The sequence below is a fragment of the Coturnix japonica genome, chromosome 17, assembly GCF_054131305.1.
Source record: "Coturnix japonica strain WE chromosome 17, WE-NBRP24, whole genome shotgun sequence".
NCBI classification, from domain to species: domain Eukaryota; kingdom Metazoa; phylum Chordata; class Aves; order Galliformes; family Phasianidae; genus Coturnix; species Coturnix japonica.
This window is the reverse complement of record NC_140679.1, coordinates 11,570,668-11,585,765: the sequence shown is the minus strand read 5'-3', so window position 1 is coordinate 11,585,765 and position 15,098 is coordinate 11,570,668. Positions and strand designations below refer to the sequence as shown.

The 15,098-nt window shown below is 47.0% G+C and overlaps 3 protein-coding genes across 21 annotated transcripts; all 3 read left to right on the top strand.

Moving 5' to 3' along the window:
• The first annotated feature begins 44 nt into the window (after positions 1-44).
• On the top strand, positions 45-8,789 carry DHDDS (dehydrodolichyl diphosphate synthase subunit). Of its 19 annotated transcripts, none has more exons than XM_085517989.1 (10): positions 57-88; positions 575-797; positions 1,320-1,397; positions 2,308-2,424; positions 3,032-3,174; positions 4,047-4,163; positions 4,344-4,445; positions 5,082-5,196; positions 6,009-6,116; positions 7,206-8,789. In XM_085517989.1, exons 3-10 carry the CDS (start codon positions 1,335-1,337, stop codon positions 7,440-7,442), a joined length of 1,002 nt encoding a protein of 333 aa, XP_085374115.1. In that variant the 5' UTR covers positions 57-88; positions 575-797; positions 1,320-1,334; the 3' UTR covers positions 7,443-8,789. The 19 variants fall into 19 exon arrangements, 18 of the variants coding, with proteins under 18 accessions (XP_085374117.1, XP_085374115.1, XP_015739151.1 ...); XM_085517990.1 differs by having other exon boundaries at positions 76-110; positions 575-653; XM_085517988.1 differs by having other exon boundaries at positions 76-110.
• Positions 8,790-8,868: 79 nt separating this feature from the next.
• LOC146758119 (uncharacterized) lies at positions 8,869-10,095 on the top strand. The gene is made up of 2 exons (XM_085518003.1): positions 8,869-9,008; positions 9,758-10,095. The coding sequence occupies exons 1-2, from the start codon at positions 8,951-8,953 to the stop codon at positions 10,027-10,029; spliced, it is 330 nt and encodes a 109-aa protein (XP_085374129.1). The 5' UTR covers positions 8,869-8,950; the 3' UTR covers positions 10,030-10,095.
• Positions 10,096-10,250: 155 nt separating this feature from the next.
• On the top strand, positions 10,251-13,592 carry HMGN2 (high mobility group nucleosomal binding domain 2). Its single transcript, XM_085518004.1, has 6 exons — positions 10,251-10,437; positions 11,057-11,101; positions 11,445-11,474; positions 11,758-11,808; positions 12,152-12,247; positions 12,658-13,592. The coding sequence occupies exons 1-6, from the start codon at positions 10,423-10,425 to the stop codon at positions 12,691-12,693; spliced, it is 273 nt and encodes a 90-aa protein (XP_085374130.1). The 5' UTR covers positions 10,251-10,422; the 3' UTR covers positions 12,694-13,592.
• Positions 13,593-15,098: the final 1,506 nt, after the last annotated feature.

Below are 15,098 nucleotides of genomic sequence, written 5' to 3'. Positions count from 1 at the left end.
CACGCCGCCATGATGCCACGCTCCGCGCCGCGTCCGCGCATGCGCAGAAGGGGGACGTAAGCGGAAGGGTGCGTCAGTGGCCGGAGGGGTGAGGCGGCGCAGCCGGGCAGGTAGCGGGCGGCGGGCGGCCGAGAGGGGCTGGGTGTTCGGGGCTTCTGCCGCCTCGGTTCTTTCCTCTTCCCTCAGGAGGCCGAGCCGGGGTGGGCTGAGGAACGTCACCCCCTCGGGGAGCGGGAGGTGTTCCCACTGGGACGGCTTGTGGGGCCCGGGAGGCGCGCGGCTGTCCCTCGCCGGGGGAAGCCGTGTGACCGCGGCGCGGCTCGGCCTCCTCGGGGCCCTTCCCTCGGGGCCCTTCCCTCGGGGCCCTTCCCTCGGGGCCCTTCCCTCGGGGCCCTTCCCTCGGGGCCCTTCCCTCGGGGCCCTTCCCTCGGGGCTTGTCGGGAAGCGGCTGCTTTACGGGGAGCGCATTTCAAGGTGACTGTGCGAAATCCCGTGCAAAAGATGTGTTGCTGTCAGCGGTGCAGGGAGAAGAGGTGCTTTTAGGACGACTTACCCGTGAGTGTTATGATTGCAGCTCGTGTTCCAGCGGTTCCTTAATGCTTTGCGGCGGTATCTGTGGCCGGACGTCCCTTTCTGAGAGTACCGCAGAGATTGTACGTGCAGAAGATGCGCGCTGACTTGGCAGTTCGGTTCTGCTTTCCTACCGTGCTCCATACAGCACGCTTGGATCCGCCTTGCTGCCCCCATAGCGCTGCTTTACACGTATCTCTCAGGGCTCCAGGCTGAGAGCAATGGAGGTGAATGTGGAATGTCAGGAAACTCTTATATTCTGTTTGCACAAACTAAAAGCTGGTTTTATGTTGCCTGTAAAAGAGAAGCAATCACGGTGATGTCGGTAAAGCAGGGTGGTTGACGACGTCACTGGTTGCTTTGCAAGGTTTCCAGCACCTTCAATGCAAAAGTGCTGAAGGTCATTTTAGAGTCATTGCTCCATGACCAGCTCAGTGGTGGTCCAACATAATGCAGGAGCTTGTTGTGTGTCTGTACAAGCTCGGCAGCTGTTTCTGCAGGTAGAAGCAGTAAGGATTTTTGTTTTATATCAGTTATTAGAGCATCAAGCCCTGACGTACAGCTAGAAAATTCCAGAGCTGATTTCTGATCCGTTCACCTCCCCTATTGTCTGTTGATCCACATGATAAAGCGGTCGCTGAGGCAGCTAGTCAAAATTTGTTTTTCCAGGGTGATCCCATATAGTTTTGCTTTGTACTCAGAGTCTTTTGTACCTCTAACCCTTTATTTTCATCTTCCTGCTGAAAAAGAGTTCTTGGTAAGACATGTCGTGGATCAGAGAAGGCGAGCTGACCATCATTGAGAGGTTTTGTGCCAACATAATTAAGGTAAGGAGTGAACTTGGTTTGCCTGTGGTAAACAGTAGTTAACAGATTTACCAGGGTTCAAAGTGACACTGTTTCTGACTGATCTGCTCTAGAGAGATAGCGTTTCTAGCAAGGGTAGGTTTTAATGCTGCCACTGCATTTACATTCCTAAGTAGTATGCGGGGATGGAAAATTACTTAAGCTTAGTCTTGCAAATGGGCAAGGCTGTAGGTAGTGCTTACCAATAATGAGCTTAGGGATCCAGGCTTCCAGGTTCTGAGCCTTTGCTGATGAAGGCAGGATGCAGGAGGAGGGAGAGTGTGAGCTGGTTGGATTGTGGATCTAATAAAATTGAAACTGAGTTTCTGCTGACTGGAATAAAAACCCACTAGTTCCAGGGAAATATTGTCCTGGCTCAGCAGAGTCTTGTAAGTGGTACTGCTGTTTTTTTCTCAGAAGAGGCTGTGCAGGCCTAATGAGGTCAGTGGAAAAGAGTTGCTCACCTTAAGGGGCTGAAGGTCTCACTTTTCTACGACAACACAGATCATCTGTGAAAATGTCCCTGAGTTCTGAAATAAAATTACTTGCAGCACATAAGCTGTGAACCTTCCCTGTGGCTGCAGAAGGAAGGCATGTAGTGACAGTGCTCCTAAGTACTGCAGTTCTCTGTCATGAAACAGAAACAAGGAGGGCAAAGTTGCTTTTTCAGTCTGGGCCATTGTCAGTACTGACATGCTTTAGTGGGAGCCTACGCTGGAGTTACCAGATAGGTGATCAGCATCTTTAATCTTTCTAGCTCCAGGCTCAAACTGGGAGAAACTCACTGCACTCTTATGAATACAGATTGCTTCCAATGTGATGGAACTACGATCTGTGATGCAAGATGCCAGCTTGCCTTTTGGCTCTCTTTTTGTTTCTCCTAATGTTCTAGGCAGGCCCAATGCCCAAGCATGTTGCCTTCATCATGGATGGCAATCGCCGTTATGCCCAGAAGTGTCATGTGGAGAGACAGCAAGGACATCTGCAGGGCTTTGATAAGCTGGCACAGGTGGGAAGAATTTCTGTTGCCTCTGAGTTGTGTATTAAAAGTTTGAGATGTGTTTGCTAACTGCCTTTGTTTACCACTTTACTCATGTGTTATGTTCCTTCTCTGACTGGAGTCAGGCCTTGTGCTTGCAGCTGGTACTAGTCATCAAGGGCCTGACTTCAGCTCTCTTGTTCTGTAACCTTGCTGCATCATGATTGCTTGGTTTTTCCTCTGCTTTACACTAGATTAGAATGTCTGCCGTGCAGATCTTGGAGCTTAATTCTGTGAAGCAAGTTGAATTGCTTTGAAAAGTGTGGTGTTACATAATCTGTCACATTGTCTACAGGAATTGCTTCTGCTGGCTGGATTAGTCACATCTCTGTTATGGACCCATGTCCTAGGTGGTGACATTTTCCATTTGTTCTTTAAGATGAATCTGAAATTCAAGTGGGAATCATTGTCAGCTCTTGATGGCTGTGTTTGTTGTTTGGTTTCTTTCGTTCTTTCTTTTTTTTTTAAACAGTGTTAGCATAGTGGGAAATCACAGTTCTAGCAGTTGTAGATATGGGTCTGCTGGACCTTTCTTATTACGAGTCTGCTTATCTGATCTGTTTTTGTTTTCTTGCAGACACTGCGATGGTGTTTAAATCTGGGTATTCGGGAGGTCACTGTTTATGCCTTTAGTATTGAGAACTTTAAACGATCCAAGGAGGAGGTGGATGGACTAATGGATCTGGCAAGGCAGAAATTTAGCCGCCTTTTGGAAGAACAGTAAGAATCCTCTGATGGCTGTTACCTACAGGGTGTGGAGCAAAAGCAGGATGTCATATTTCTGAGAGATCTCTCAACTTGACACTTCCACATACAGGCATATCATGTATTAACTCACCCTAGAGCTAGAGAACTAGTTGATGTAGTGCATGTGGATAGAACTAGTACAGATCTGAGTGAGCAGGGAGGGACATTACAGTGCAGTGTTGCACAGTACCTTGGTTGTAATTGTTTCCCTATTTGTGATTGATAAGTGCTATGTGAAATAGCTGCTTATGTGGTTGAAGTAAATTGTGAGGGGACGTAGCTGGGAACATGAAAGGGAGAGGACAGCATGAGTGCACTGCTCTCAGTCTTCAAGTTCTATCTAAGCACTGCAGTGTCCCATAATTCAAAGAGGCCAGTTGCCCAGTTTCTACTCAATGAAGCTCTTCATGAGTGGTAGACTAGGAAGTGTTTATGCTGTTCTGTCCCCCAGTAATCAGTAATTCTGCTATTTTCCTGGTTTTTTATTAGTTGCTTAGAGTCTGTGGTTTTATTTTAAGTTTTCTGTATGTGGATCTTCCTAACTTCAGGTAGGCATATCTAATTTGTGGTCATTATCCAGTCCTTTGAATATGTCTGTACTTGAGAAACCTGAATGGGGAAGGACCTTTAGGGAAAGGTTTGGGATGATCAAACCTTAAACAAATTCTTAATGCTCAAGAAACATCTAGTCATTGTGCCTTTGTCTGATTCTTAGTTTTGCTAAAGTTATGCCTGCTACATGCCTGCTTTTTTCATTTGGTGAATGTTACATGAAGAAAATGTGGCAGTTGTGCAATAGGGGCTGATCTGTTTTCTGCAGTCCTCACTCTTGTTGTCGGGTATAGGGAGAACCTGAAGAAGCATGGTGTGTGTATCCGTGTCCTAGGGGACTTGCCACTTCTACCCTTGGATGTTCAGGAACTGATTGCCCAAGCTGTGATGGCAACCAGGAACTACAACAAGTAAGTAACATAGAGTTCAGGGTAGCTGATACCTAATGCCGCCTTCTGCTTGTCAGGTATATTTGTCAGACATGATGTAGCTTTTCTTTAGCCTAGAGTCACACAGAACAGTCTAGACTCCTTGTTTCCTGCTGGACCTTCTTTACTTCCAGGTTTTCCACATCTTTTTCCTCTTTTCAGGTGCTTTCTGAATGTCTGCTTTGCATACACATCAAGACATGAAATCAGCAATGCTGTCAGGGAGATGGCCTGGGGGGTGGAGCAAGGACTGCTTGAACCCAGGTAACTCTTGTTTTTCTGTGTGAGGCTTCATAGAAAAAGGCTGCCTGTCTTACCTCCTACGCATTAATACTAACCTCTCAGAAGCCAAATGGCTTTTAAATAGATCCAATTGAACCGGTCCAACTGGAACAAATGACTTCAAGTTACTATGCAATGTTTGGTTTTTTTTATTACTGCAGTTACCATGGTGATATGTACACAACTAAGACAGAAGAGAAGTTAGGTCTGTATCTTAAGTTACTTTAAATGTGAAGACAGATTTCATGCTGCAGTGCTGGGCTGCTCAGTTGGCAGTTCCAGCTGTGAGGTCAAACAACAGGTGGATCATGAATTCTGAACTGTTCCTCTACCCTGGAGGAGAAGGAATAGTTAGATCTGTTCCAGATGGAAGTCTTCACAGTCTTTCTACCTCTTACCTTATGTTTCCAAGAGCATCAGGGAATGCTCAGGATGCTGAAAGAGTATTTGAAATAGCCCCAGTCTGTCAGAAACAAGTTGATGATGGGTAGTGGTACAGTCCCATCCACCTAATTTTAACCTGCAGTTCTCTCTTCATAAAAATGTTTAGTAATTCTGATTTATTACTGTCCCCATTAATCAGGAGAGTGGCCTTAACAAGATGCATCTGTCTTTTAGTGATGTGTCTGAATCATTGCTTGACAAGTGTCTGTACACCAGTAACTCCCCTGACCCAGACCTCCTGATTCGAACCTCTGGAGAGGTTCGGTTGAGTGATTTTCTTCTCTGGCAGGTAAAGTTTTTGTTTTCTCCATTAGTTATTCCATCTTTGCATTCAGAGTGTTATGACTCTGGGTGTGATGATGATGATGATGGCTCTTAAATTTTCTCTGACAGAATTTAGGTAACTTGTTGGATGGACTGAGTGCAGGGGCGCCTTTAATGAGTCTCTGTTTCTTGCAGTTCTGTGAATACAATTATCTGAAATATGTCTAGAGCTGAAAGCTTGGGTTTTTCAGCTCTGCAGTATCTGCAGCACACCACAACTCCTAGATTCATTAATTTAAATGCCATGAGTGGGCAGCAAGGAATATCATGACATGGCTTAAATGTCATGTCTTGATCTTCGGTTCATATGTTATTCCCTGAACTCAGCCTTTGATAGTCCAGTGTTGCTATTTCAGTTTTGTTGTACATCTGTGGTGCTTTAGCTATTAAAAACGCCTCTATGAATACCAGTGTCACATTAAAGAGGATTCTGTGGATATTTTTACATAGAATCATAGAATCACTCAGGTTGGAAAGGACCTCAAAGATCATCAAGTCCAACCACAGCCTAACCATATTACCCCAACTCTGCTAAATCATATCTCTGAGCACCATATGAATGAATGACTTGTGTTCTAGCATTAATAGTTATTAGATAGACTTTACTCTTTGCAATTTCAATTTATCGTGGCTGGTTTTTATTAAATTTTAAGTAGATTCCGTTAAGGTAAAATATTTATGGGGATGCTGGCATAGTTTGACCATCAGAGCTGCATCTTGATGACTTTTTTTTCTCTAGCCAGACTATTACATTGTCGGTGATCTTGCTTTCTGCAGACATCCCATTCATGCCTGGTGTTTCAGTCAGTGTTGTGGCCAGAGTATTCCTTTTGGAACTTGTGTGAGGCTATCCTTCGGTTCCAGATGAACTATAATACATTACAGGTAAGGGAGCTGGAAATCAGGTGAGAGTGCGTGAAGTGGAAACAAAGGAATTGTTTGTTTAGTGAGTGTAGTTAAGACCTCGTTGCAGTACCGGCAGCCAATGTGAGATGTGTTGCATCTCCTGTACCCCTGTGTCTTTTATAATGTGTTGGCATGTGGACAGATTCCTTCGCTTTCAGGAATAACTAAATTATCTGAGGTCACTGCTGTCTCTACTAGTTATTGCCACTGTACCAGCTGGAAATTTGTTCCCTTCTCTCATCTTACAGGACAGAACAAGCAAATGGTCTTCATTGCTATGGAGCAAAATCAGCCAGTTTAACTCCAAACAATTACTACTTCTTCCTTCTCTGAGCACCCAGTTCTTCCCCTTAATATCCCTCCATGCAGCTGTGGAGGGCTTTTAGATTTGTGTGTTAGAGGCTACAGGCTATGATGTACATAATAAGAAATCCAAAAAAGGATGTCCTGCTGAAGTACTTCAAATACTTGAAGGGTAGGCAAGGATTGCTACTGTCCTTACCATTTGCTGCCCATCCTGCTCTGTCTTGAGCTCATAAACTATTAGGTCACAGACGTTTGGGAATGTTGAGCCCACTCTTGCTCTTTTGCTAAAGCCTAGTAGATCTACACTCGATCAAAAGCTAAAAGAATTGCCGTATGAATCATTGTTCTCAATCCCCTAAAACCTTTCAGCTACTGCATGAATAGTATCAAAGATTCTGTGATGACATTGGCAGGTTTGTGTGTATATCTGTGGTTTGAAGTACTCTTGTACACTGTTCCTCTTGATTTGGATATCTGAGGACTTTTCCACAATTAGTCATGACCTCTATATATTATAGCGAGCAGTTAAGGCTTTGAGCAGACCATCTATCCCAGATAAACATCCTGAAGGATATCCCTGTATTTTCTCTAACCAATGAGCAGACTGCCTAGAAGCACACACAAAGCCACTCTTCATTTACCCCGCAGCTCAATAGCCAAGCAGAGGCTGTTTCTTCCAAGGCCTGTGTTGCCTTGTATCTGTAATACAGATGAGTTGAAAGGCCTGGTAAAATGCTAACATTCTACTGCTTTTCACTCTAGAAGGCCAGAGACTCCTACATGGAGGAAAGGAAGCAACAACAGATGGAAAGGGATCAGGCTTATGTGACAAAGAAGCTGCAGCAGGAGGGTTTTGCATCCCATGGAGATTCTCAGCGCCGACGGACACTGTTGCAAAAGTGCACTGCCATGCGTGAAGAGAGAATCCAGAGCTTTCTACAGGCACTAGAGCACAAGAGAGCGGACTTCTTTGAAAGATTATGTACAGTGTCTGCATGAGACACATGCTGGGTGGCTCTTGGGAGGGCAATTGTGTTAGAATAGCTGCTGCCCAGAGGAATTCACTTGGTGTGGTTCTGCTGTGGGGATGCAGGGCTGCCATAAGATGTTGAATCCCCACTGACCCTATCAAAGGACAGGGACAGAGTACTGTGAACCTTTCTAGTTCTGTGAATGTTGCTGAGGGAGGTAATTATGTCCTGCTATATTGCCACCCTGTCCCTGATGGTAGACGGAGAATACACACACCTCACTATATCTCCACTGCTTGATGTTTTGGTGACAAGAAATTAACTAAAACAAGCCTCCCATTCTATTGAGTTTCTAATGAATTAACCCAGGCAAACCATTTCATTCATATTAAGTCAGTCTGGACTTGAATTCTTTGTGACTTTGTAGTAGTAAATCTGGTGAGATTTCCTCTGTGTTCCCATCCAACTGCCTTTCTCAACAGAGAGGATGCTTCCTGGTATGTAAGAGAGCCCTATGCAAAGCACTGGCAGAGATATTTCCCACTGCCTGCTTCAGGGCATCATCTTGTCTTTTCCCCCATCTTACCATGCAGGTTTTGATATATTTGCTTTTGGTTTCCGAAGAGGTAAAGCAAGATGTTGTCAGCCTTGCCATAAAGGAAAAAAAAGATATGTCAGAACTTGATCAAGTCCTACAATCCTTTCCCAGCAGTGTGTGTGTGAGTGTATGTGTGTGTGGGGGGGAGTACCCAAATGTAGAAGGTGATGTTGAAATAGAGTGTGTTGAGGAAAAAGGGGTAATGATTTGAAGAGGCAAGGAAAAAGAATTACTTGGGAATTAATGTCATGGCTTACAAAGGAAAAGTTGGCTAAAGCCAGGTTATAGGAATAATATGCCAAATTCCTCTGAAACCTCTTTAAAGCTATGACTTCAGACATCCATTTCCAGGGAACAAATGTAGAAATACAGTAGCCAAAATCAGCCTCTGACCCCAGACAAAATGGTCTGATTGCCATATAACTGACTTCAGTGGGAGTGGCCAGAGCAGCTGTGGAGTGCTGCTTCTCCAGTCTCTTTTAGCAGGGAGGTGGACTAGCTAGTTTCCAAGATTGATTCCATCTCTAATTTTTCCTGGTTTCTGTCCATGCATTGGAAAACATAACAGGAAGTGTTGTTTCTGATGCACATACAGGTGCAGCACTATCAGCTATTGCTGTTTTCAAAGTATTCTTTTTTTTTTTTTTACCTCCAGGTGAAAATGAGAAAACACAAACTTAAAAGGACTTTTACGTACTGCAAACTCAGCATTTTGAATGTGATTGTGAAGAGGATAACTACATTGTCAATCAGTGAATAAAGTATATTCATACCAAATTATTTTAAAAACAAGCTTAACGTTTAAAACCGCATAGTTTCATGTTCTAAAATGCAATGAAGTTGGCATTCAGATCTACCATGTTGGCAGACGGTTCATCTGGTTTCTGTTAGGCTGGGAAAGATTTGAAGGCTGCATTCTTCCTCCAGTCGTGTGAGCAATGTGCTGCTATCACAGGACCTGGCTGAGTGAGGCTTTGTGCACACGTGTCCTTTCATGTAAGTAGCCAGCAGTCTTTTGGATGGAGAGTGCCAGGATGATTGGAGGTGTCAACTTAGAAACTTCTGCTGTTTTTTTATTTTCTGCATGTTTTGGGAAGTTTTCTGGAGAAATACCTCTCATTCCCCATGAGATGGAGTGCTCTGCAGCCTGCTTTGCAAGGCAGATGCAGGGAGATTTTCTTTATCAGAGAATGTATTTATGCCTTGAATTTTTTTTTCTTGTGTTGCAAGTGACCAAAACTCCAGTGCACCTTCCTCATAAAGGAGTGTAACTGTTAACTGCGGGGTGTGAGATCCAAAGGGTGTGTGGGGAAGTTTTAATCCATTCTATGAAAGCCATTGCTGTGATGGGGGTGGGACAGGGTGTGTGAGTTTTTGCAAGCAGTAGGAGAGGGGTTGTTGCCTGAGCTGTATTCCACCCGTGCCAGTTATTGTAGTGAAATGTAGTGTTTCCTATAAGCTTTGTGTCAGTATAAGGTCAGCGTGAGCTATGAAGGCAAAGCATCTTTCTATCAGCCCTGCACTGACAGTTGTGGAAGGGAAGGGCTGGTGAGTGACAGCGAGCTGTCCTGGTTGTCATTCAGAACTGGGGAGCAGTGTGAGCATCTGCGTGGGATGAGGGACTCCTTCAGGGACAGCCGTGCAGTGTGAGGGGTGGGTGGGTGCTGTACAACGCCACCTGTGCGAGTAAACTGATTGACTCGCGATCTGATTTGTTGTTCCCATCTCCCTTACTTCTCTTTCAGCTCTTCCTGGCAGAAGATGGGAGCCGGGGCAGTGCGGAGTTCCCCTTCCTTTCCCCGCAGCGCTCCGCAGGACGCGCCTGGTGCTGAAGGAACAGCTCCGCTGCGCGCCGCGGACCGGGGCCGCCCGCAGCGCCCCGAGGGCAAGGGGGATCCGGCGGCTGCGGCCCGCACCGCACAGCCCGCACCGCCCCGCAGCACCGCCCCCTCCTCTCCGCTCCGCTCCGCACCGCTTTTCCCGCCCGCGGGGCAGCGCGCGCAGCGTGTGGCGGTGAGAGGCGCTGGGCGGTGAGAGGCGCTCGGTGCTGCGGGGAGGCGCAGTTGCGCGCGCGCCACCGCCTCGGCGCTGCCCCCCCACCGTGGTCCCCTCCCCGCCTGGCCCGACCCCACGTGACCCACGCGGGCCAATGGGCTGGCGGGGCGGCGGGGATCCGGCTGGAACCGGTTGGGCCGCGTCCGGCTCTATATAAAACTTTATAAACACCCGATTCAAATTAGTGGGGTCGGCACCAGCGCAGCGAGCCGGCCGACAGCCGCGCCGCCCCGCTCTCCCCCCTCGGCCCTCCCCCGCTTCTCGCCGCCACCGAGCGAGCCCGGCCGCCCGTCCCCCCCTCCCCCCCTCCGCTCGCCGTCTCCTCGCGCGACACACGCACGCGCCGCCCGGAGCTATGCCGAAGAGAAAGGTACGTGGCACCGCGAGGCCCGCTCCCCCCGCGCCGTTGTTTGTGGGGGGGGGGGTGAGTGTGGGCAGGACTTGGCACCTCACCCCTCCCTTCTCCCTTCCACGCTCCCCCCCCCCCCCCCGCCTTCCTTTGGGGAGGTAACGGCCGCGCGGCTCTGGCGGCCGCGGGGTGTTGGGGCGGTTTGCGGGGTGGGGCGGGCGTTGGGACCGTTACCGGCCGCGCTGTGGTAACTAACGGCCGGGAGGGGCGGGGCGCGGCGCGGGCCGGTCGGAGCCGGCTGCTTTTGGCGGGAGGGCGGGATGAGGGGGGAGGGGCGGCCCGGCCCGGCCCGGCCTGAGGAAAGGGCGGGAAACGGCCGCGCACCGTCAGCCCGCTTTGCCGCCGCCGCCGCTTTGCCGCCAAAACCGCCGCCCGTGGGCGGGAGAGCGGAGGAGCCTCCCCGGAGGGGCCCTCCTGGAGGCGGGCAGGGGGCGCGGCCGCGCATCCGCCGGGCCTCGCGCTGCCCCCGGCCCCAAACGGGGGTGAGGGAGCCCCCCAGCGCCCCCCTGCGGCGGGGCGGACCGGTGCGGCGCTCCCCGCCCCACAGACTTGTTGGCACGGCTCTTGTCTCACCCCGCAGGCTGAAGGAGATACCAAGGGCGATAAGGCCAAAGCGAAGGATGAGGTAAGAAGTTGGGCATCTTGAGAAGAAGTTGGATCAGGGAACGTTTGGGGGTGGGAGGTGGCGCTTCATTCCATCGTTGCCAAGAAGCGGGGGTAGAAAGAAGGGGTTCCTCTCGCTGGATGCTGCTTTGCGTCAGCAGCATCACCTGTTGCTTTTAACCACTACGAACTGCTTGACTCCTGCCAGTCGGCAGCAGGGATGTCAGCATTTCCAGCTCCTCCAGAACTGGAAAGTAGCAAACTGAAAACTTTTACAACTACTTTTGGAATTCCATTGCTTTGAACTCAGACTCGTTGGTTTACACTTCCTCACATTAAATGCAATCTTCTTTCTTTTTCAACAGCCACAACGGAGATCGGCAAGGTTATCTGCTGTGAGTATTCTGGGATGGCACAGCGTTTCATAGCTCTGAGGGTTATGTACTGTGGCTGTGAGAGCTGTGGGCGTTCAGAAACACTTTACTGTGCTGGAAGAAAGAGACTGGTGTAACAAACTGCCCCATTGTGAATGCTGGGGGAGTAACAGATCACTGGCAAATCCGGAAAGTGCTTCATTTTCATGTATTTGGATTTCCTTTCCTAAAAGTAGACCTGTTGGAGTGAGCATTTAAATGTACTGATCATTAATAGAATGGGTTTTCTTATACTTTCTTACAGAAACCTGCCCCTCCGAAGCCAGAGCCTAAACCTAAAAAGGCAGCTCCAAAGGTGAGTTGCTGCTAGTGCTGCTCCTGAGATGTAAGTGGGAAGCAAGATTTGTCCACTAATAGATCTTGGAATCAAAGAACTTGGCATCAGAATGGTGGCATCGGTCTGTGTTGTCACTTCTACAAAGTTTTTGCTGAAGCTTTAAATTTACATTAAAAAATCCAAGGACTGATAAAATGCAGGCAGGCATTTAACAGTTGTCAGTCTCAAATATGTGAACGTTGGTGAGTTGTGCTGGTTTCAGGCTGACATCCCACGTTGGTTTTACCACTCTGCTTTTTGGATTCCTGTGGCTTAATGACTATTGACAATTATAGTAGCATGTGTCATTTGTGTTCGACAGAAGAGTGAGAAGGTGCCCAAGGGAAAGAAGGGGAAAGCTGATGCTGGCAAGGAGGGAAACAACCCTGCAGAAAACGGAGATGCCAAAACAGACCAGGTACAACATGAGCTCTAGCAGAGTGTTACATCAGCAAGTTACTGTTTTCTATGTCAAGCATAGGCAAGCCTAGGCTTGCAATAGTGAAGATGAATTAGCACTCGATTATTTAGACCTGTTGATAATGAGCAAACAGCCCAGCTAGGGATGCAGGGAGCTGGTTGTTCAGTTGGTAACAAGTTACTGACTGAAGTACTTATGTGAAAAGTTACTGTTCTGCCTTTTCCAAGGTGGTGTAAACTTAATAGAAAGGAGCTTCAGGTTATGTTTTACAACCTTAAATTTGATGTGGTTAAAAGTTACAGTGACAAATTTCAGTTGTTCTGAGAATTGTTACTGGGGAGAAGGACTTGTTATTGGTTTGGTTCATGTGCGTGGTGTGTATTGACTGGTTCCCCTTTTTCTTTTAGGCACAGAAAGCCGAAGGTGCTGGTGATGCCAAGTAAAATGTGTGAATTTTTGATAACTGTGTACTTCTGGTGACTGTACAGTTTGAAATACTATTTTTTATCAAGTTTTATAACAATGCAGAATTTTGTTTTACTTTTTTTTAAGCTATGTTGTTAGCACAGAGACCGCTTTGTTGTTGTGTTTTGAGGGGGTGGGGGGGGGCAGTGGGACAAATATCACTTAATCTGTTTCTTGGAAGCTAAATTTTGAAAGTTTACCCTTCCCCAGTTTTTTAGAAGGACTCTTCCTAATGGAGCAGGAAGGGATTCCTTCATGCTGCACCTCTTCCTTTTGTGGACCACATCAGAGTGAACGGAAGCTCCTGAGATGCCCATTGCCAACTTGAGAACTGCAGTTTGCATTTCCTTTCAATGCAAAAGGAATTGCATTGAAATTCCTGCCCTCTGCGTTTCCTTTCATGCCCTCCCTTTTTGCCTAGAGCCCATCACTCTGAAATACAGCAGAAACGGCATGTTGGGACTCACCACTCTGAATGCATTGTCAGGTGATCTGGACTTCTGGTGTATAATTCGGGATATAATAGCTCTAGAAGGAGCTGCATTTCCTCTTTCATATTGTGGATCTACAGATTAAGGAATCTGCAGGTTTTTAATTTTTCCTCGCAAAGTCAGGGTAGATTTGTGAAGAGTTGTTAAACAACATGCTGAATGTGAAGTGTTCACCCTCACTCTAAACATTGCCCTCTACAAGTATACAAAAATGAAGATCTGTCTGTTTTATAGCAGCCTTTATGTTTGGGTAGTCCATGAAGGGAGGGGAGTTTGACAGTTGTTGTAAAATGTTGCAGATTGTAGCCCATGTCCTGCCTAAATTACCATGATTGTTTATGAAAAGTACCTTTAATAAAGCTGGATACGGTTTGGCTTGGACTGTTCTTAATGCCTTCCTAATTTCTCTTGCAATTATTTGATCTCTAACATGGCTGAAAGAATTTAAGTGTCCTGGTTCAGATAGCTAGCTCTGTTTCATTCTCAAGTGGAAAGCAGGGTTTTTATACCTCAGACCTTATCTAGATAAGGTAACTTTGTTGCTGGGTGTTTTGGAAGTCTTTATAGGAGGCCCATATTGAAGCGTGTATGTGGGTCTACTGAGACAATTTATCTTTGTTATTGTTTAAAAAATAGCATCTACCATGTGATAACTACACAGAAAGGGGGCGAACACTGCAGTCTTTCAGTTGCCGCAGAGAAAACTGGTTTTAGTAGGTTTCCTTCCTGGTGAAAGTTCCACAGAACTGATTGTGCTGGGATTCCATGCTCAAGCTTAGATGTTGTCGCTTATGCTGATCAAGTGCAGACTGCTGGGGCAGTGGCTAAGCACAAAGTAAGATTTATTGAGTAAAACTGTAGCATTTTTATAGTCACTACTTGCAGTAAAGAGCAGAACCAACCCAAAAACCCTGATGTGTATAAATGCCTCCTTCAGCAACGTTATGAGATGGAAAAAATATTCTATCTATCTTGACTTGGTTTTCCCTGGGTCCCGAGTGGCAGTTCCTGGTGGAGCGGTGCCTGTTCCAACCTGTGCTGTTTTAGGAGAAGAATCCAACAAAAGCAGGGAGGAGTTTCAAACCAAGGAGTTTTCTGTGTCTGCAGTACCAGAAGTATTTGAGAGCACAAAACAGATCAGAATGTACTGATAAGAGCTATTTTTTCCATCTTGCATTACCGTAGCTGGAGCATCTTACGTTTGCCTTAGCAGAAATAAGAAAAGTAATGAGGTTTAATAATCTTGTACGTACCCCATCCAGTAGCAGCAGTGCAGAAAGGAGTGACAAAACTCCTGACAATTTGTTTGAGCAACCAAACAGTAAAATGCAGCCGCTGGGAGGCTTTAAAGAGCTGGGTAACGTATCAGGGGGTTCTCTGCTTCAGTGCTGGGCATGACTATGGGGCTGAGGTGCTGGGGCCAAGTGCAAAGGAGCTCAAGGATTTACAGGTTGGTGCTTGAAGGTGCCCAGATTACAGTGACATGGATCTGATCTGCTCCGCCTTGTCCTCACAAAGAGGATCTGATCGCTGTGGGCAGAGCAGCTCAGCTGAGTGAGGGTTGATGAGGAGTTTGGATTTGGATTTCCCACCAAGTCTCAGGTAAAAAAGCGAGCCCTGAGGCTGTAGAACAGTCTTGGTCTCAATCACAACCTGAATGATGCTGTAAATGCTCTCTGGATGGCAAAATTGGCATATTACCCAATAATTAGATTAATAATTAAATGCTTTAATAATAATGCAAGACTGAAGAAATCTTCAGCTGTCCTGCCACGTGCCTTGTCCCCTGAACATGGAACAAGGAGTTTCAAATGAGTTCTGAAGGGGTTGCTGCTGGCCAGGATGTCAACAGGGAAGCTCTATTGTGCTGAGAACAAACAGCTCTGGTTGGA